The sequence below is a fragment of the Etheostoma spectabile genome, chromosome 12 (genome assembly GCF_008692095.1).
Source record: "Etheostoma spectabile isolate EspeVRDwgs_2016 chromosome 12, UIUC_Espe_1.0, whole genome shotgun sequence".
Taxonomy (NCBI): domain Eukaryota; kingdom Metazoa; phylum Chordata; class Actinopteri; order Perciformes; family Percidae; genus Etheostoma; species Etheostoma spectabile.
Window position 1 is genome coordinate 2,894,957 of NC_045744.1, and position 19,955 is coordinate 2,914,911.

General features: G+C 42.9%; 1 protein-coding gene and 1 long non-coding RNA gene across 16 annotated transcripts in view; one reads left to right on the plus strand and one right to left on the minus strand.

Moving 5' to 3' along the window:
• ptprsb (protein tyrosine phosphatase receptor type Sb) overlaps window positions 1-19,955 on the plus strand; it is an 81,006-nt gene that overhangs the window by 49,397 nt on the left and 11,654 nt on the right. For 9 of the 15 annotated variants that reach the window (XR_004334228.1, XR_004334230.1, XR_004334232.1 and 6 more), the window contains 16 exons: window positions 4,653-4,667; window positions 6,016-6,285; window positions 6,832-7,211; window positions 9,595-9,796; window positions 10,843-10,979; window positions 11,196-11,340; window positions 13,395-13,712; window positions 13,829-14,022; window positions 14,169-14,195; window positions 14,450-14,567; window positions 14,756-15,418; window positions 16,182-16,276; window positions 17,006-17,259; window positions 17,483-17,570; window positions 17,785-18,003; window positions 18,806-18,963. Coding sequence is in view for 6 of the 15 variants with exons in the window: in XM_032530447.1 (XP_032386338.1) it covers window positions 4,653-4,667; window positions 6,016-6,285; window positions 6,832-7,211; window positions 9,595-9,796; window positions 10,843-10,979; window positions 11,196-11,340; window positions 13,395-13,712; window positions 13,829-14,022; window positions 14,169-14,195; window positions 14,450-14,567; window positions 14,756-15,418; window positions 16,182-16,276; window positions 17,006-17,259; window positions 17,483-17,570; window positions 17,785-18,003; window positions 18,806-18,963 (3,283 nt within the window). In the remaining 9 variants the exon portion in view is untranslated. The remainder of the gene's footprint in view (window positions 1-4,652; window positions 4,668-6,015; window positions 6,286-6,831; window positions 7,212-9,594; window positions 9,797-10,842; window positions 10,980-11,195; window positions 11,341-13,394; window positions 13,713-13,828; window positions 14,023-14,168; window positions 14,196-14,449; window positions 14,568-14,755; window positions 15,419-16,181; window positions 16,277-17,005; window positions 17,260-17,482; window positions 17,571-17,784; window positions 18,004-18,805; window positions 18,964-19,955) is intronic. The other 6 variants (XR_004334233.1, XR_004334234.1, XM_032530445.1 and 3 more) reach the window with 3 other exon arrangements.
• On the minus strand, window positions 385-2,859 carry LOC116698509 (uncharacterized). Its single transcript, XR_004334237.1, has 3 exons — window positions 2,741-2,859; window positions 841-845; window positions 385-436 (listed from the first exon to the last, which is right to left on the minus strand). It is a non-coding gene; the product is annotated as an uncharacterized LOC116698509 (long non-coding RNA).

Here is a 19,955-nt window from a genome sequence, read left to right on the forward strand (position 1 = left end):
GGATTCGAACCCCGGGCCACCTACACGGGACGCACACTCTGCTAAGTGCTAGAGGTAGCCTCCCTAAAAAACAGTCTTGTGCTTAACTTTACTTGAGTAATACTTCTTGGAATACTAGTTGGAAAAGCTATAGTTACTAGTTAAATGACAAATTCATATTTTACATACAAAGCATATGATGAAATATGAGGCATTGTTAAACATTAGACAACTCCACAGTGTATAAAATATTTCAAATTAGCTCTATTACTGTTGTAATTGTTCAAGGTAACAGACCCGACTTGCATCACCCTTTTGGGTTTAATTCGCAATAATGACCCGCTCGCTTTACATTATCCCTTACTCAGCACACAGTAGATAGATAATGCTGGCATTACTGAGTCACTTCACTGATTGTGATACTCATATTCAATATTTTAGCATTTAGTATTAGCAACTAGGGATGTAACGGTATGAAAATGTAACCTCACAGTGACCAAAATGATCACGGTTGTCCCTAATATTGATATTTTTTTTAAGTATGTTCAGAAAGGACTGATTGGCCTACACAAGCTGAAATAGTTTCAGAACATGTAACCGTTTTATTATATCACGAAAATATATAGGCATTAGGCTTTTGTATAAACTATTGAAAACTGGCTGCTGAACCACTGGCCCGCAGTAGGGTGTCAGGTAAGGAACCAAAGATGTCTGACTTTGAGATCCAGAAAAATGTATTTACAACTCCAACATGAAGTTAACTATGAAGTTGTTTTTGACGTTAAGATTGGATATGCAAAGTTGGATATGCTTCTGAAATATAAGCAAATAGTAATTTGACTTACTATGAACATTATTTACCCAACCTAAATGTTATAGCCACCAGCATAAAATAAGAAACAATACTAAGACTTACATTTATTTCTCTGTAATAATGAAAAGAAATGTAATATATTGCTCAAAAACAAACTGAGAACGAGCCACATCTATTACAGCACACATATCCATAAGGGGGCAAACAGTGTAATACACCTTTAATAGCTGAACACGTGGCTCCACAGGCTGCTCTGTTTACTATATATATATATACACTACGGACTTTAATTAGGTACCCCATGCTAGTAACGGGTGACCCCCTTTGCCTTCAGAACTGCCTCAATTCTTCGTGGCATATTTCAACAAGGTGCTGGAAGCATTCCTCAGGAGTTTGGTCCATATTGACATGATGGCATCACACAGTTGCCGCAGATTTGTCGGCTGCACATCCATGATGCGAATCTCCCGTTCCACCACATCCCAAAGATGCTCTATTGGATTGAGATCTGGTGACTGTGGAGGCCATTTGAGTACAGCGAACTCATTGTCATGTTCAAGAAACCAGTCTGTGATGATTCCAGCTTTATGACATGGCGCATTATCCTGCTGAAGTAGCCATCAGAGTTGGTGTACATTATGGTCATAAAGGGATGGACATGGTCAGCAACAATACTCAGGTAGGCTGTGGCGTTGCAACGATGCTCAATTGGTACCAAGGCCCCAAAGGTGCCAAGAAAATATTCCCCACACCATGACACCACCACCACCAGCCTGAACCGTTGATCACAGGCAGATGGATCCATGCTTTCGTTGTAGACGCCAATTCTGACCCTACCATCCGCCTGTCGCAGCAGAAATCGAGACTCATCAGACCAGGCAACGTTTTTCCAATCTTCTATTGTCCAATTTCGATGAGCTTGTGCAAATTGTAGTCTCAGTTTCCTGTACTTAGCTGAAAGGAGTGGCACCCGATGTGGTCTTCTGCTGCTGTAGCCCATCTGCCTCAAAGTTGGACGTACTGTGCGTTCGAGATGCTCTTCTGCCCACCTGGTTGTAACGGGTGGTTTTTTGAGTCACTGTTGCCCTTCTTCACTCGAACAGTCTGGCCATTCTCCTCTGACCTCTGGCATCAACAAGGCTTTCCGCCCACAGAACTGCCGCTCACTGTGTTTTTTCTTTTTCGGACCATTTCCTGTAACCCTAGAGATGGTTGTCGTGAAAATCCCAGTAGATTACATTTTCTGAAATACTCAGACCAGCCCTTCTGGCACCAACAATCTGCCACGTTCAAAGTCACTCAAATCACCTTTCTTCCCCATACTGATCTCGTTTTGAACTGCGGAGATTCTCTTGACCATGTCTACATGCCTAAATGCACTGAGTGGCCGCCATGTGATTGGCTGCTTAGAAATTAAGTGTTAACGAGCAGTTGGACAGTGTACCTAATAAAGGCCGTTGAGTGTATATATGATATATATAATATATATTATATTAGATCTATATATATATATATATATATATATCTCCAAAGAAATGTCATGTCGTAACACGGGCTAAACTACCATTTATTGAAGATAACAAGGCAGTAAAACCCATGGCAGTTTAGCAAGCTACAGAATAGTTTTACCTTACGTTCGGCTAGCTTACGTGGGCTACCCACATCACTTCAACTAGTCAGAAAACGGGAAAGAAAAGAAAAAAGATAAAGAAAAAGTGTCTTAACAACTGCTACATTCTGTCTCCTTCTCCTGTCTGAGCGCAGTGGCAACTTCACATGCCTCCGATTAAACTGGGAAGGATTAAACACAGGGTTTCACACCGTGGTAATCCACCGTGATAATGAGGATATTTATATCTATAATGAAAAGGGTAATTGTTATTGTCAACATTTCTACCGTGGTTAACCGTTACACCGGTAATTGTTACATCCCTATTAGCAATTAACTGCCACTCGGACAAAGTTGTGCAGCAATGAGTAAGTAAGTAAGGATGTAAAGTACATTTTCCTAAAAATAATACAGACTTTTAGGTGACATTTTCAGTGCAGGACTTTTACGTAAAATTATTTTTCACCTGTGGTATTTCATCACTAACAGTAAACTATCTGTCAATTTTTAGTAATATCCCAACTCGCCTGTTATATTGCCTGTTGCTATCTTTCCCAAACACTCCGATACGCCTGTATTGACTGACATTTGAAATGATTTATATGCATTCACAGTTTTAGATATCGAGGGGATATTAATAATTCCCTCTTATTACGGTGCATATTGAAAGCAGTGTCCTTGAGACGGACCGGATGGTGCTGCGTAAATGTCAGCTCAGTGACGATGCTGAACGGGGGTACAGCGGTGCTGAGATGCAGCGGTAATCCTTATGGCTGTGCCAAGGTCTCCCCAGTACGTAGCCTCCAGACTCCCTACAGAGGACAAGACTAATCATTGCCCCGCTAATAAAGACTGGAGCTCCCTGGCTCTCACCAACTGTATGGAAAATGGAGGGGAATCATGCGGCCCGGCTCGATTAACTTAAAGCTCTGTGAGCATGTGAAGGATTATCCCTTGTTATGAGCTCGCTTCATGTCTCTGCACTGGATTCTTCAGTCTTTTGTCTCTATTTTATCTATTTTTTAAACACTGCTGACGATCATCTTGAGTCTTCACCGTCATCCTGTTGTTTCTCATATTACCAAACTAATCCATATGCTCAATTCATTTTTTAGTTGGTTTTGTTTTTGCAATATTGATAAAATAAATGAATGAGAGTGATAGTGTTCTGCCGTGCTGCCTTGCACCTGCTGTGTCTGTCTTGTGCATGGAGCTGTCGTTGATGCAGTCTGCCTGTCTGTCTGCCTGTCTGCCTGTCTGTCTGTCTCTCTGTCTCTCTGTCTGTCTCCAGCATGCTCAGATGAGGAGATGCCTGCCTAATCATGTCTGTTTTCTAACAGATCTACCTGTTTTTGTCTCTTTGTCTCTTTCTTGTCTTCAACTTCTGTATCCAATTCTGGGTGTCTTCCTTTTTTTTCCACAAGTATTCCTATTACCTTTTGATTTGTTTTAATTTGTTGAACTCATGCAAAAATGTTAACTTCTATCCAATTGTCTCTAGATTCTTTGAGTAGGGGGATGTGGCCCATGAAGATTCCAAGTAATGATAACAATGGTAACACATAAAGGAGTGGAGGTTATGCAGCAAATTTACCCATATTTATTTATTTATCTTTATTTTATTTGTATTTATTTATTATATTAGAATTACTGCTGGATTTCCAAGTCATCTAAAAAATGTTTTGGTACTGTAGGTGTTTTACAGTAACGTTTTTATATTAATCTTTTTTTATTTGCGTACTTTTAAAACATTTTTTGCTTCTCACATTTATGTTTTATTATAAATATAAGCTTCCTAGTAGTGAGTTTAGTTTTTGGACAATGTTTCTGCTCTCTGTCTGCCTTCCCTTTCATTCTCTCCTTTCATGCAGAGATGTCTGTCTGTTACTCTCTCTCTCTCTCTCTCTCTGTCTCTTTCTGTTTCCTGTGTTGTGACCCTCGGGTATCCTCTTCTTCTTCTTCTTCTTCTTCTTCTGTTCCTTCAACATCCGATCTCTGCTAGTCTTTTCTCTTTCTTTTGAAGCACCTACTTTCTGAATGGGCCTGACTCTGGTATATAGCCGTGTTTTTAAATAGATCCATGTGTTTTCTTCTTCCTCGCTCCTCTTTTCTTCCCCCTTTTCCCCTCCTTCCCCCCAAAAACCCTCTTCTAATTCCTCTCTTTATCCCCACTCCCCTGTCTTTTCCCCTTCCCTCACCCCTTTTTTCTCTTCTTCTTCTTCTGCATTCTGTCTGCACCCTGATGTGTAGGACCGACAGACACATGTACATAAGTTTATTAACTTATAAACATGCACATACTACCTCACATATCTCTTTTTGCTCGCACTCGTTCTTTCCCGTTCTGCCTCTTTCATGCTGTCTTGGTGTTCTTAACTTAATGTGTCCAATGATCACTCTGTAATTGCCACAACACCCTATTAGAACCCTCAATCCACTCCTGTCCACATTTCCAATTCATTTGACTACACACTGTATCAGTTATGAATCCAATGTATTGTACAGTATCTTGTTGTACAATGTGGCTGTCCTTTGCTACATTGCCTGTCATTGTCTGGAAGAGAAGCAGAGCTGCCTTTTTCTTTCTGTCTCTGTCTTTCTCTATGTGTCTATCGCTCTGTCTCTCTCTCTCTTAACTATTCTATCTCTCTATCTGTCTCTCCAGTGTCTCTGCTTTTGTCTAACTTCTTTCTGTCTTCAGTTCTTCGTTCTCTTCTTTGTGTTTCTCCACCATTTTATACCTCTTGAGTCGCCCAGGCATGCAAGTGACCTATGAGTTCAGTCTCTCCCTAATAAATAGTCAACCAAGCTCAGACGGATGCAGTATTGGATACAACTTGCCACTTTAGTTCTTCTACTTATGGGGACACAAATAGCTGGCAGGGCCTATTGATTGCCCCCTATGATGCATACACTCTCTAAAAAGAGTCCATCTAATGCACAAGCACCCCCAAGGCACAGAAATCTCAAGGAAGTAAAGTTTCTCACTGACCTTTCTGGTCAAGTTTAGCATATTTAGTCATTGCTTGGAGGGAGAAATGTTAAAATAATACAACTATCATCAAAAACCTGAATCAGAAAGTCTCATTTTTCTGCGTAAAATGAATCATAACCAAAAGGAAAACTGTTCTTTTTAAGAAGAGAAACTGACTATAGGTGTCATGTCCTGGTTGAAATGATACTCAAGAGTTTTTCACTTTATTATTTGGAGTAGGCAGCTCACTGAATGGTTGAGCTTGCACAAGATTTGTGTCTTTCTGTTGGAATCATCAGTACCATAACGTAATTGGGACTAAACATGAAATATCCCTTTGTAATTTTCTGTAAAAAAAACAACAACCTGAAGTTCATTCTCCCCCTTCCTGTTACCTCTTCTCTCTTTCCTCTCTTTTTCTTTCTTTTTATCTTTCTTGCCCTCACTTTCTCTCTTAATCTTTATCTTGTTTCTGCCTCGTTCTTTCTCTCTCTTTCTCTCTGATTCTCTCTCCCCCTCCTCCTTTTTCTCTGCCTTTCTTCTCCTCACTCCCTTCCCTACTTTTCTCATCCCCCACCTTACCCCGAAACCCCCCCACACCCCTCCTTCCTTTCTCCCCCAACTCTCCTCCTTTCCCAGTGCGCCGTGTGCCCCCTCGTTTCTCCATCCTCCCCTCCAACCATGAGATTATGCCGGGGGGGAGCATCAACATCACCTGCGTGGCCGTGGGTTCGCCCATGCCCTACGTCAAGTGGATGCTGGGCAGCGAGGATCTGACCCCAGAGGATGAAATGCCGATTGGACGGAACGTGCTGGAGCTCAACGGTGTCCGGGAGTCAGCAAACTACACCTGTGTGGCCATGAGCAGCCTGGGTATCCTCGAGGCCACCGCTCAGGTCTTAGTAAAGAGTAAGAGATGCTCGAATGAGTGTGGAAAGGTTCCCTAGTTGTTGCTTTATTGAAGGATAGATGTAGATGGATTGGGTGCCCTCTATATTTAAAAATGTGTGCAAGGTCAAGGATGGTAATGTTACATTTGACTTTTGTCTAGCTGATGTTCTGTACTTTAACAAAGAATTCTACTTATTAAATATGGTTAAGGCACCCTCATTGTTGTGTGTTTATCATTGATACATGGCAGTGTGGGTGGCCATTTAATAATTCTTTAAACTAAAACAGCTGCCAAATGAATGTGAAAGTTTATCTTCAAAAATGTAATTAGAACAAGTATGACAAAATGCAGTCTAGCATCTTAAAAGTGCAATCAGTACTCCAAAGTGCGAATGTGTGTGTTTATATATAAAGTAGAGAATGTGATATTATTTGAGATGCACAAATGAACAAAAGAATGTGCAGAATGTACAGTATGAATGAATGTTACAATAACAGAGGTACAGAATGGGCATAAACCAATAATTAGTCATTCGCTTCATCTCGCCTCTCTCTTATCCCCAGCTTTGCCAAAGCCTCCCGGCATACCCATAGTCACAGAGACCACCGCCACCAGTGTAACCATCACATGGGACTCTGGTAACCCAGACCCGGTCTCCTACTACATCATCCAGTACCGGGCCAAAGGGCCGGACAGCAAGTACGAGACAGTGGACAGCATCACCACCACTCGCTACAGCATCGGGGGATTGTACCCCAACACTGAATATGAAATCAGAGTGTCAGCCTTCAATAGCATCGGCCAGGGGCCCCCCTCTACACGTGTGGAGGCCCGTACAGGAGAGCAAGCCCCGGCCAGTCCTCCCCGAAACGTCCAGGCCCATATTATATCTCAGAACACAGTGATGGTCCGCTGGGAGGAGCCGGAGGAACCCAATGGACAGGTGAGAGGAGGATTGAAACTTTGTCTTTTTGATTTGTTATCAGTAGTAGAAAACATTTCCATTGGACATTTTCTTTTATTCTTCCTGTCAAATAGCAAAATGTTGTAATATGGTGGTAAATGTCTGCAAAGACATTGGTGCTCATCAAAAAAATCTGTTCTGTTCTAAAAGGTTGTTAAAGAAAGCAGAGTCCATTCAGTGTGACAACTCCCGGTCTTTACATCCAAAGTTTCAGATGTTGTCCCATTAGTTAAAATTAAAACATATAAAAATTGATTTCAAAGAGAGACCCAAACACAGACTCAGACTCAGGAGTAGACGAATTAAAAAGGGATTTATTGTAAGGGAAAAAGGGGATTGGAGGTGGAATGAGTGAGGAGGCTGCTGTCAGAGGCAGAGGATTGGTAGTGGGGGGGGGAATGCTGGAGCGAGGCAGATGAGTGAGCAGGGATTGAAGGGGCTTGCTGCCATGGCTGAGGGGATGCGGGCGGAAGCAGGCAGGCAGAGGAGGATGATCCTGGAGTACAGCAGAACAGGGCTAGTTCAGGCACAAAAACACTTGAGAGAAAAAACACTAATACCTAGAGAAAGGAGGTGTTCGCTACCTGTAACTGGCTGAACGATCTGGGTTTGAATTGCTGAATGGCCGGGGTTGATATGCTGGAGCTTGATGAAAGGCAGATGGGGCTGATCAGCAGCAATCAGGGGCCAGGAGAGAGCAGAGGACCCCGCCACGCCCTCAGACACAGACAGTCAGGAACACACATTGGAGGGGAAATACCAGGCTGGTCCGATAACATTTGGAAACCGGAAGTAGCCCGCTCAGCCGCCGCATGCATGGGATCTGGTTTCTAGTGTGCCTGCTCTATGAGCCACACAATACGGAAGTAGCACTGATCCTCCGGGTAATTTCTTGCTCCACGATGGCTGCACCACTGAGCAAATCTCATAAGAATGAACGGGGCTCCGCCTCAAACGCTGTATCTCATAATACATCCATGGTAAAAAAGTGAAAAATAAGGAAAACCTCATGTAACATTCTGTGCATGTACCGTTCAGTCCCCAATTCTTTTTTTCCAGTCCCCAATCGATCGCCCTTTGGAGACATATAAAGGGATTTATTGTAATGTATGTAAAGTAACGCTTTTGAAACTGATGACCTCATTTACTACGGACTGACAACATTTTTAAATTACCCAAAGGCCCACACAAGGTTAAAACGATAAAGCCTTCATAAAATTCACCATTGGGAGCTTTTTTCCAGTGTGCAGGTTCGTGTCCTTTGCAGGGATTGTGTATTGCCAGATATTTCCCTCCTGTAACCCCCCCCCGCTCGCCCTCTAAAGAAGAAAAAGGTAATTGGACTGTCCGCTTTAAGTTAAGAGCACTCCCTCTTGGGGCATATTTCTTTTTCTAGACTTCCTAACTGTAGTAGGTTCAGAAAAGTGCAAGACGGAATTGAGGATGGGGATTATAGATATTAAAGAGTACTAGGAGGGGAAGTGGTAGAGGTGGAGGCTAAGGGCGATGGCATGGCAGCAGGATTACATATACTCTGAACTGTCCATAAACAAATCCCACTGGAGAGTTAGAGGAGTTAGAGTGATTAGGTTTTACGCACTACAATGTGAGGGATTGTATTGAAACTGGTGTTGCCAACCTGAGAGGGAGATTTGTTTATCGGGGTCAACTGCACAGCAGCCCCAGATGTGAGGACCTCACCTTGAGCCAATGGCCTCTGACAAACAGTGAACCAACAAATCCACGCAAGCCTCTGGACTAAAGTAGAAAATGATTCATAGCTGTTGACTTCAGCTGGGATTGTTATGGATATTTACTGATCAATTCTAGTTGAGTATGGAAAATAGTATTATAGATTACCATGGGTGGAAGATGAGTTAATACAGCCCGGTCACTGATGACCTTAAAATCCAGTCCCTTTCCAGAACTGTACTATTCATCTAGCCCGGAGATCTTCAACACTTGGGTCCGGGACCCCTAGGGGGTCCTCAGAGTACTTACATGGGGGCTTCCAAATTATGTTTAAAAATGTGTTTTTGACCTTTTAAAATAAATATATATATATATATATATATGTCTGAAAATATACATTAATATGAATTCAACATTTTAATAGCAAAGATAAATTGGCCTATTGTGAAGAAAAAGTATTTACACATTGAAGATAAGCTAACTGTAGGTAAGTTAAAACATGATGTGTAAATAATATCCATTTATTTTCATCCATTTGGCCCAGTTTAATGTGCAACACAATTGTATAGAATATATAGTCTCTCATTCAGCTTAGGGGGTCCCTGGCCTAAACAAACGTTGAAGACCGCTGATCTTGCAGCCATTCTCCCTCCCTGCTCCTCTGTTGTAGGTGAAAGGATATCGCGTGTACTACACCATGGACCCGTCCCGGACGATGAGTGAGTGGCAGATCCATAACGTCCAGGACAGCGTGATCACCACCATTCAGAACCTGGTGACCTCGGAGACCTACACCCTCCAGGTCCTGGCCTTCACCTCAGTAGGGGACGGACCCTTCTCAGACCCCGTCCATGTCAAAGTCATGCCTGGAGGTCAGTGTGTGTGCGTGTGTGTGTGTGTGTGTGTGTGTGTGTGTGTGTGTAAAACATTATCATTTGTAGATGTTTGTGCATGGAGTGGACTTCATTTACTCATGTGCAGCAGAGTAGTGGTTGTTTTTCAGATGTTCATATCCAACAAAGCACAAATGTATTATTATTATGATTTTGATTTGAAATATATATTATTGTTAAATTCTTATAGGTGCATGGAAGTGTGTGAAAGAACCAGTATTTTTGTTACTTTGGCGTACAATATCATGTTCATATAATTCCATTATTTATAGTTAAAGGTGTTCTAAGCGATGTCACACAATTTTTAGGCTCCAACATTTTTTGTCACATGCAGCAAACATGTCCTCCTAAACGAAATCCTGTACATGCTAAACTCACTTAGCCAACATTTTAATATGTTTTTATATTTATTAATTTAAGGCCAAAACCGGCATCACCAAACCCACCAGACACCATTTAATCAGTACTTTTTTCCTCGTAAAACACAAATACGTCCGTAATTCTCTCTACTTAAATGTCGGTCTCTAAATGTTTTAAATGGTTTGTGCGCTGAAGCACGGAAGGGAGGGGGAGGGTGCGGGATGAGGAGGAGGAAGAGGAGGGAGGGATGAGCTAGACATGTTTTGTTTGAAAATACTTTGAACGTCAACAAGAAGTAACGTCACCCAACATCGCTTAGAGCACCTTTAAAAGGCATTTAAGAAAATAAGCTTTCAGGACCTTAAAAAAATACATGTTATGTGCTTATTTACAAATTAAATTAATGGCGGACTGACTGAAAGGTGATCTGCATTTTTTTTTTTTTTTTAACAATTCTTTTTCAGAAATGTCAATTGTCATTCAACTTTGCTTTTTGTTAAAGAAGGAAAAGAAAATCGCAATACTACTGAATCGTAATACAATGCAAATCGAATCAGCACCTATGTATACTGAAAGAATCCAATCGGGACAAAAGCATATATAGTCCCAGCCCTAATATATGTTGTGTATATATATAATTGACTGTTTTGTCCTGTCCCCTTTAGTCCCAGGCCAACCGGGGAAGTTTAAAGTCGGTAAGGTGGCAGACACCAGCATTGAGCTGACCTGGGAACCTGCTTACACAAAGGAGGGCATTGTCAACTATGAGCTGCTCTACAAACCCGTAAAGTTCGGCAGCTTGGTAAGACCTCTTACTCTCTTTTCATAAACCTGTCTGCTCAGTGGATTTCAGCGGGATGAGAGGGCAGATAGAAGAAGGAAGTTTAAAAGATTAACCCCAGCGTCCAGCGCCTCTGTGTCTGCTGGTGACAGTCTCACGTTTTTAATAATTTCTTTTTCACTCCCATCATCCCACCCTCTCGTTCTGTCCTCTGCTCATTTTTCTTCTCTCTCATAGGAGAAGCTGACGTTCGGGCCGAGGAACTCATACACGGTGGAGGGTCTGAAAGCCAACACTGAGTACTCCTTCTCCCTGGCCGCCATCTCAAACAAAGGCATCGGAGCGTTCACCAACGAGCTGGTGCAGAGGACATCACAAGCCAGTACGTCTCAATTTCACATGGTTCACATACTGTACCTGCAGGCCCACGAAAATGCCACAAATTGATAGTGTATTACGTTTTAGTCTTGTACAGAAGTCTAATGAAATATGTTGTCCCTTACACACACACACACAAACACAGATCAAAGTACATTGTCCTCAGCTCCTGACCCGGTAAAGCCTGGGAACAATCTTCACATCTCTCCATTTATCTCGTTCATCAACCCATGTGTCAGACCCTACCTCCCATCCATCCATCTACATTTGACTGTGCCTTCCTTCCTCCGCTCAGCCTTTCGATTTCTTACACAGCCAAAACATCATGACAGATGGAGATGGAGCGCCGATTAAAGTTTAACTCTTCCGTTTCTTCACCCTCCTTTCACTTTTTCTACTCTATCACTGTCTAATGTCTTTGAAAGGGCAACACTGTCTGCCAGTTATTGGCTAGCAGTCAGTGATGAAGAGCATTAAAGGATGGCAGTTGGCGTGCTGTGTTTACAGGTAAGTGTCGGCCAGTCTGTATTTTACCCAGGTGAACTTGGATTCTCTCCCTTGTGTCGTTTTCTCAAAATCTTTTTTTTTGCCCAATCACTCATCCCAATCTCTGATAAGAGTCAAATAACTTCCTCTTTTTTGCTCTGACGTATTGATTCATTTTATATCGGCTCACAAGAAGAAAATACAGAGATAATGGAGAAAACGGTGCAAGGAAAAGAATTGATTATGTAGTCTTTGTCGAGAAGAGTCCTGCAGTTCACGCTTCTGTACTTTATCTCTGCCGAGGTAAGTTTTTGTCGAGTATTTACAATTTACAATCACTCAACACAGACACATTCATAATCAGATTTGTGCTCACTTTTAGCTGGTCTCCTTTCAGTCTTTACCTCCAAAACGAAAGGGAGACCAAGGTGGTACACCAGAGGAGGTGGGGGTTTAAGGGAAGTACCAGATAAGCAGACTATTTCATGCAGCAGCATTCATTTCCCAGAGAGGTTATATGCGCTTTGTTATCGCCAAGCTTTGGTGCACATCTAGATTGTCCCCCGAGGCCAACAGAACAGTGGCTGTACGGCTGAGTGGATAGATACTTGAACCTGTCAGCTATGACTATTACACTCCCACACATACACACATGGTATACACTCCCGAGCTCACACACAAGCCCCGACGCCCCGGTCATGTTCGCCGTTGTGTGTGCACACTCTTTAAGGAACATTTTATAGGGTGAGTGATACCTACAGTTCAGGGATCTGTGGTGATGACGGTCTGTGATTCTTAGCTCTCTGTACTTGTTTGTTACAGTGAATACTCCAGCCTAGTTCTGATTCAATTCTTGTCTGCAATTCATCATTCTAGCCTGGCTTTCAGTATCCGTCTGAGTGCCTTTGCTCTCCGGGCTCCCTGTTTTTTTTTCGTTTTTTTAAACCTCCCTCCTAAATCCTTTCTGCACTGTGTGAGATATGTTTTAGTTTGTTTGTTTTTTTCCCTTTGTGAAGCCCAAGACCTGCCCCTAGTCAGCAGTGGAAAGTCTCAGACCACTCTATTATCCTGAGGACTCAAGGATTATGCCACCATGAGGGTTGGTGTTGTGAAATGTGTATATTTGTCTGAGTTCCTGTGTACTGAGCTGTGCATTCCTGCTTTAGAAAGAAAGACTTAACAATATCTGTTTTTCATTCTTAATCTGGATCCTTTTCTACCACTAGCTACAGCTAAAGGATAATATATCATCGACGGGTATTGGTTACACATTCTCCTTTGGTATAATTAAGTTGTCCACTCAGGGTCAATACTCTTGTCTCTGTTTTTTTTCATTAGGTTCTACGTCTTACACTATGCTTTTACATTAAGTGGTTGCTCCCTATTTTTGCGTCACTCACATTTGTCCTGGTGTTATCTCTTTCAGTTTAGTTTACCTTAGTTTCTTATTGTTTCCTTCTTTTATCCTTATCTCCTATCCTTTTGCGTATATTCGCCCCCTCTTGCTCTTTCAACTTCATTCTCTTGGGTCTTTCCTAAACTCTTTGCCCTCCTCGCTCCTTGTCCAATCAGAGCCTTCAGCTGCACCCGAGGGTGTGTCCTGCGAGAGTGCCAGCTCTACCTCGCTGAGAGTAAGTTGGCGGCCGCCTCCACTGGAGGGTCAGAATGGCGAGTTGGCAGGTTATATGCTGAGATACCAGAGAGTCTCTGGAGCAGGAGGCGGAGGTCAGGGCCAGGGTGTCAAGGGGCTTCCTGTCCCGGCCTCGCAGGGGCAGACAGTGTTAGAGGGGCTGGAGAAATGGAGCTGGTACAACGTTACCGTGGCAGCCTTCACTGCAGAAGGGACTGGACCCAAAAGCCCGGCTGTGATCTGCAGAACTGATGAGGACGGTAAGAGTGGGAGCCGTAGATCAGACCTGCACAGTACTGATTGTTTAGTTGATTACTTTACTGGCTAGACTTTTGGTCACTTACTTATTTCAGTGTGTGTGTGTGTGTGTCCTAAGTTCCCGGTGCAGCACCTCGTCAGGTGGATGTCCAGCCGCTCAACGCCTCAGCGCTTCGAGTCTCGTGGCGGTCGGTGTTGCCACGGTTACGGCAAGGCCAGGTCCGTGGCTACCAGGTGCATTTCAGCCGCTCAGAGAGCGGTGAATCACGAACCCTTCCCCAGATCAAAGACCTCCTATTGGATGAGTCTCAGGTGACGTCATAATTGAATATTTCAATGATCCAAAGATGGTCGTTTACTTTTTTGTTAAACATTGTCCCTCTCTCCTTGTCCTTTGACTAACTTTTTCCCTCATCTGTCTCTTCTGCCTGCGGGGTGTGTCTCATCTGTGGGATAAGATGGAGGAGGATGACTCGACTCAATATGTGAGTGCAGACTACCCATCCTCTTCTCATTATAAATGAACTCACTATTAATACAAACAGCAAATGTATCCGATACATTACACAGAGACAGCCATTAAATCTTTATTAATGTTGACCACCAGAGATTTGTTTAGCCTCTGATGTGTAACTTTTTGATAATTTCCTATGGATGTATAACTGTAAAGAAAGTGCCTCATATAAAAAGGAATGAGTTAGCAGTATTTGATGGCGCTGTTATGTGTTTTCCCCCGCAGGAGCTGATTTTAGGAGGCCTGAAAGCTGAGACTTTGTACTCCATCTCAGTGGCAGCATACACCACCAAAGGGGATGGAGCACACAGCAAAACCAAGCTGGTGCAGACCCTGGGGATTGGTAAGTATTTGCCAAGTATACAGTTCAGTACACTGGATTTAGTCAGATCAATTTGAATTCTTCCACAAGATTTACAAGATAAGTGTGTGTGTGTATATATATATCTATATATATATCTATATATATCTATATATATATAGATATATATATGACAATTGATTTTCTGATGCCTACACTGTTGTTTGCAGTGCCCGGCCCCCCCTCTCTGTGGGTGCGTCCAGGATCTGGTCCAACAGTGGTGGTGCGCTGGGCTCCTCCGGTGGAGTGCTCTGAGTCATCCTCTGATAGCCGGGGGGCCCCAGTGGTAATCCAGGGCTACCGTCTACAGTTTGGCCTGAAGAATACCTCTTTAGAGAACACAGTGGATTTTACAAATAAGGAGAAAAACTTCACTGTCAGAAACCTCTCCCCAGGGTCCACCTACGTCTTTGTCCTCTCTGCAAAGAGCCGAGCAGGTTACGGAGATGTAGTGCAGCACGAGATAACAGTTCCCATATTCCCCCCAGTGGGATACCCCAAAATACCTGACTTTGTTAATGCCACTTGCTGCTCCCTCCAGTTCTCCTGGCTGCCCCCTGCCCCAGAGGAGTGCAACGGTGTCATCACAGAGTACACCATATTGTACAAAGAGGCTGCGGGCCTCAAACCCTTTGCTGACCCTGTCCCAGCAGCCATACCAGCCCCCACTGCTCCCCCATGGCTTATCACGCTACCAGCGAGTGAGTCCAGCTACACCATCCTGGGCCTCAATCACAGCACAGCCTACGAGGTGCAGCTCAGAGCCCACAACAAGGCAGGGCCAGGCCCTTTCAGCCCACCTCTGGTGAGCCGAACCCTGGCCTTTGAAACAGGTAGGGCTGGCCTCAGGCCACAGGAAAACCCTTTACCTTCTAAGCACTGGTTCAGCTTCACATCCACTCCCTTTACTGTGGATTTCACTCCAAACCACTAAACTAAATGAAGGCTGGGCCAGTTCTTACAGGTCGGCCATTCACTTGTGCACCCCGGAGAGGCTGAGAACTGCAAAGTCAAGGGGAACACGACTACTCCCCCGAATCTCCTCCACTCACTCACTTATACCTTCATCACCTACCCTTCACCACCAGTGGAAGCCGGCTGAATGTTAATGGATGTTTGCTTCAACCGCATTGCTTATCACAAACTCTCAGGTAAAAGTCAGTACAGGGCTAACAGAATCTAATACGGCAGGTAAGTGTTGGGTCTGAGTTCAAGGGAAGCCCGGAGTCTGTTGCTTCATCTGCAGGTAAGGTTGTTTTTTTTGTCTGATAGACCTCCACTTTCCCCTTTTACCAACACCTTTGCTGACATGCTGAATTCTGAGTCTAACAAACACAACCTTACACTCTGAGAATGTGGCATGTCACATTCCTGCAGCCGTTCTGTCTGTTATTTGTACTTATTACTCTTGCCATCCACTCTCCTTCTCACCTGCCCATCCTCCTAACCATCATGTATTCTTCCCCCAGTAACACATGTGACTGATGTGTCTTCCATTTTCTACAGGTTCTACAGCAGTAGGAAAGCAGAAGAGCCGCCGGTTTGATTAAAAATACTTCACCACAAGTGATTGTTTTTTGTTTGTTTCCTTCCCAGATGTGCCGAGGAATTTTTCAGTCAATCTGGCCACGAAGACCAGTGTTCTTCTGACCTGGGAGTTTCCAGAGAGCAGCAACCCCTATCGTTTTACTGTATGTACTTTGGCTGGTGCATGTACATGTGTAGTGACCTAGTCTGTAATTTCTTAAGATAATGTATAAAATAACACAACATTTGAAAGTAACGTTTGTCGAGTGCTTTTGATTATAAGACCTCCCATTATCATAGATTTCTTTACTTTTTTAGTATGCATGGCCCCAACCTGAATTATACCCCCAACTGTGGAAGTATTAACCTTTTATGCTGGTTTTATATAGAATTTAATGGAGTAGGACCATAATACACAGAAATAGCCATTTCTGACAACTAGCACCTCTAAGCTTATTAATTTACACATTGTTTCACATGGAAGATATACAGCATTTTGAAAGTTAGGGTGCTTTAGAGGTGCAGGTAGAAGGATTTTGGATAACCAGGTCTAGCTCTTTCCCCTTGTTTGCACTCTTCATGCTAAGCTAAATTAGCCAGCTGCTGGTGGTAGCTTCACATCTAACTCTCTGCAAGAAAATGCATAGGCATACAGATTTCCCAAAAAGTTGTACTTCTTTTTTTAAATATGTGTAAATTTGGGCAATACTGCATTGTAATAAACCCTGTAAAATTATAAAGAAGAATATTGATAAAGAAATTGATTTTAATTTAGGTAGACCATCCTAAAAAGGTGGGCAGAGTGTCAACACGTTAAAGTACAATGGGATATCATAGCCATCTTTGCCTTTCACCTGTTGTTCTTACTTCACTGACCCTCTTTAATCCCCCAGGTGGAGTATAACCGACAGAAAATGGAGGTGGACGCTCGTCTGAGAAAGGCAGTCATTCCAAACCTTCAGCCTGACACCAGTTACGACTTTAAGATCACTGCTCCGGAGGGCAACATGGGAGGCCTTCGCCACCGCATCTCCGCCAAGACCTCGCCGCCAATCACCATCCGCCGCCCTGAGATCGACCACACCCGCGACACTGAAACGACCGTCACCATAATCCTGCCCTCGCTGGAGACTCGCACTCCTGTCAAGTAAGATTGAAAGATGGGGGTTTGGAAGTTGTCGCCATGGTTGTCATAGACCTGCTGTACTCAGAGGTTAGATGATCTCCAAAGGTGTGTGGCGTGATGACAACATTATCCGACTGACGAGATGTTAGTGCAACAAGTTGGCAATGGAATGTGAAAATAGTTTGATGTTTGCTGTTGTCGGTGCAACTGGTGTTATGTTGTTTGTCTTCCTCTGATCCCACAGGAATGTGTATGTTGTTGTGGTTCCTCTGAAGAGAGCCCGCGGTGTCATCAGACACCTCAAGAGCCCCGATGAAATGGACCTAGAGGAGGTGAGAACCACAACAATAACAGCACCCACTGATGTGTGCCTGGAAAGACTAGAGGACCAATAAACAAACACTCACATTCCCATTGCTAAGAACTCCTGGCAACGCTTACCCTTTATAATTCCATATTGGTATTTAAATATTATTCATAGATATTGGAAAGTCTCATTTCTCTTGTCTGTGTCTTCCCTCTCTCTCTCTATTTCTCCTCTCCTAGCTATTAAAAGACATCAGTCAAAAGCAGAGGGATTCTCGGCAGCAGAAGCAGGTGGACCTGCGGCGGGCTTACATCACGGCCCGTTTCACACCTGCCACCCTACCGGCCTTCTTCACCCTGGGGGATCAGCTGGACTATGGAGGCTTTGAGAACCGAGCGCTAGAGCCGGGGCAGGAGTATGTCTTCTTCATCCTGGCTGAGCTCAACTCCACAACCGGGGTACGAAAGCCACTGTGTCACATCTCTTTTCTTTCCGTGTTTAGAACCACTCCCTCATTCCCTGCTGCCTGTGTTTTTCCGCTGCAGGCTGTCACTATACATTGCAATCAATATGGCCTTGCTGCTAAAACAATAAAATGCACGTCAGTCAAAGTGTTGTAAGCAAAAGGCAATAACCTTCACATACTTCCATCACCAATGCTAATAAAGAGTGAGTGTACCTACTGTGGCAGTAGAAGAGATATTGCCTTGTGCGCTGCACTGCATTGTATATATGTGTATTTGAATTAGATTAGACGTAAATATACAGCTTGAATTAGGATAGTTTTTTTTTTTTATTAGGAACACTTTTACCCCTCTGGCGAAGGTCTTGAAAGTAATTCAGAACTAATAAAAAGGCGCATTATTCAGTTTATTGGGATTATATAGACATATATAATGTCAGTATATTCAGGTACATTCTTTTTGTGTAAAATGCAAAGACAGACCAAATATAATCTCATACACACATCTGCATGGAAAATCAGTCATGTGCAGCTTGGTCACAGTTCCAGGAATACATTTTGTGTAGACTTGGTAAAAGAGCTGTGGGATTGACATTTTTTGGGGCCATCGTATGTTGAATTTTTATAATTAATTGCTTTTAGTGTCATGTGCAAATGTCATTTTATCCATTGAGAAATTCCCCAAAACGCAGCCTGCTTTCTGATCAAAAAGAAGTCCTCCTTTAGTCAGTTATTTCTAGAATAGCCACTTCCAGTGGCTTGTTTTCCTGACTATGTGCCTGTACGTTTGTTTACAGAAAATGTATGTGGCCAGCCCCTACACAGACCCCGTGATTGCCCCAGATTCAGACCCCCAGCCCCTGGACGCTGGTGATGGTCTGATCTGGGTGGTTGGACCCGTCCTGGCTGTGGTCTTCATCATCTGCATAGTCATCGCTATCCTCCTTTACAAAAAGTGAGTGGGACGGATAAACTCTGTAACACAGAATGCCAAAAAACATGAGCATGAGACAAAAGTTATTGATCAGCATTGAGTACAGGATAAGGCTGTTGTTATTAAATATCTTTCTTAATGTCAACAAATCCAACGAAAAGATCAACGACGCAGGAGATCATCTCTCAATACCTTTTGATTAAAAAAAAATGTAAAGGGTAAATAATTTCCTAAATGGTAGGCACTGTAGTTTTTCTCAGACGTTCTCAAATAGAAGTACATTTTACATTTAATGAGGATTATTTTCATCGCCAAATTTATAAATATTTGGTGTTTTACTGAGTATTTATGGCACCAAGATGGCATATGTGGGATTTACTCAAAGTAAACTACAGTGTAGAGCCTGACCGATACATCGGAGGGCCGATATTAGGCATTTCCCAAACTATCGGTATTGGCATTTGTAATATATATATATATATATATATATATATATATATACATTTTTACACAAATATTCATTCATCAGAATCATTTATAATGGCAAATAAATTGTCATAAATGAATATTTAAAAATAAAATAAAAACGGACTGTCAACCATGTAATGAGTGTTGGCGTTGCATAGTCTGTCCACCAGAGGACGCTCTACAACGTCCCTGTTAGGGATGGCGTTGCATAGTCTGTCCACCAGAGGACGCTCTACAACGTCCCTGTTAGTGATGGCGTTGCATAGTCTGTCCACCAGAGGACGCTCTACAACGTCCCTGTTAGTGATGGCGTTGCATAGTCTGTCCACCAGAGGACGCTCTACAACGTCCCTGTTGGCAACACTCTGTTTTTTTTGTTATTGTTTTTTTGTTCAAAGGACTTTAAGTTTCATATCTTAAGTTAGTATTTTTATACAGTCAGTTTTTATATCAGAACTTCAATATATGTTGATGCACCTCTGTTCTGACAATAAAAGAAATTAATGTCATATTAGTTTAGTGAGAACTCATAAATAACTACAAAT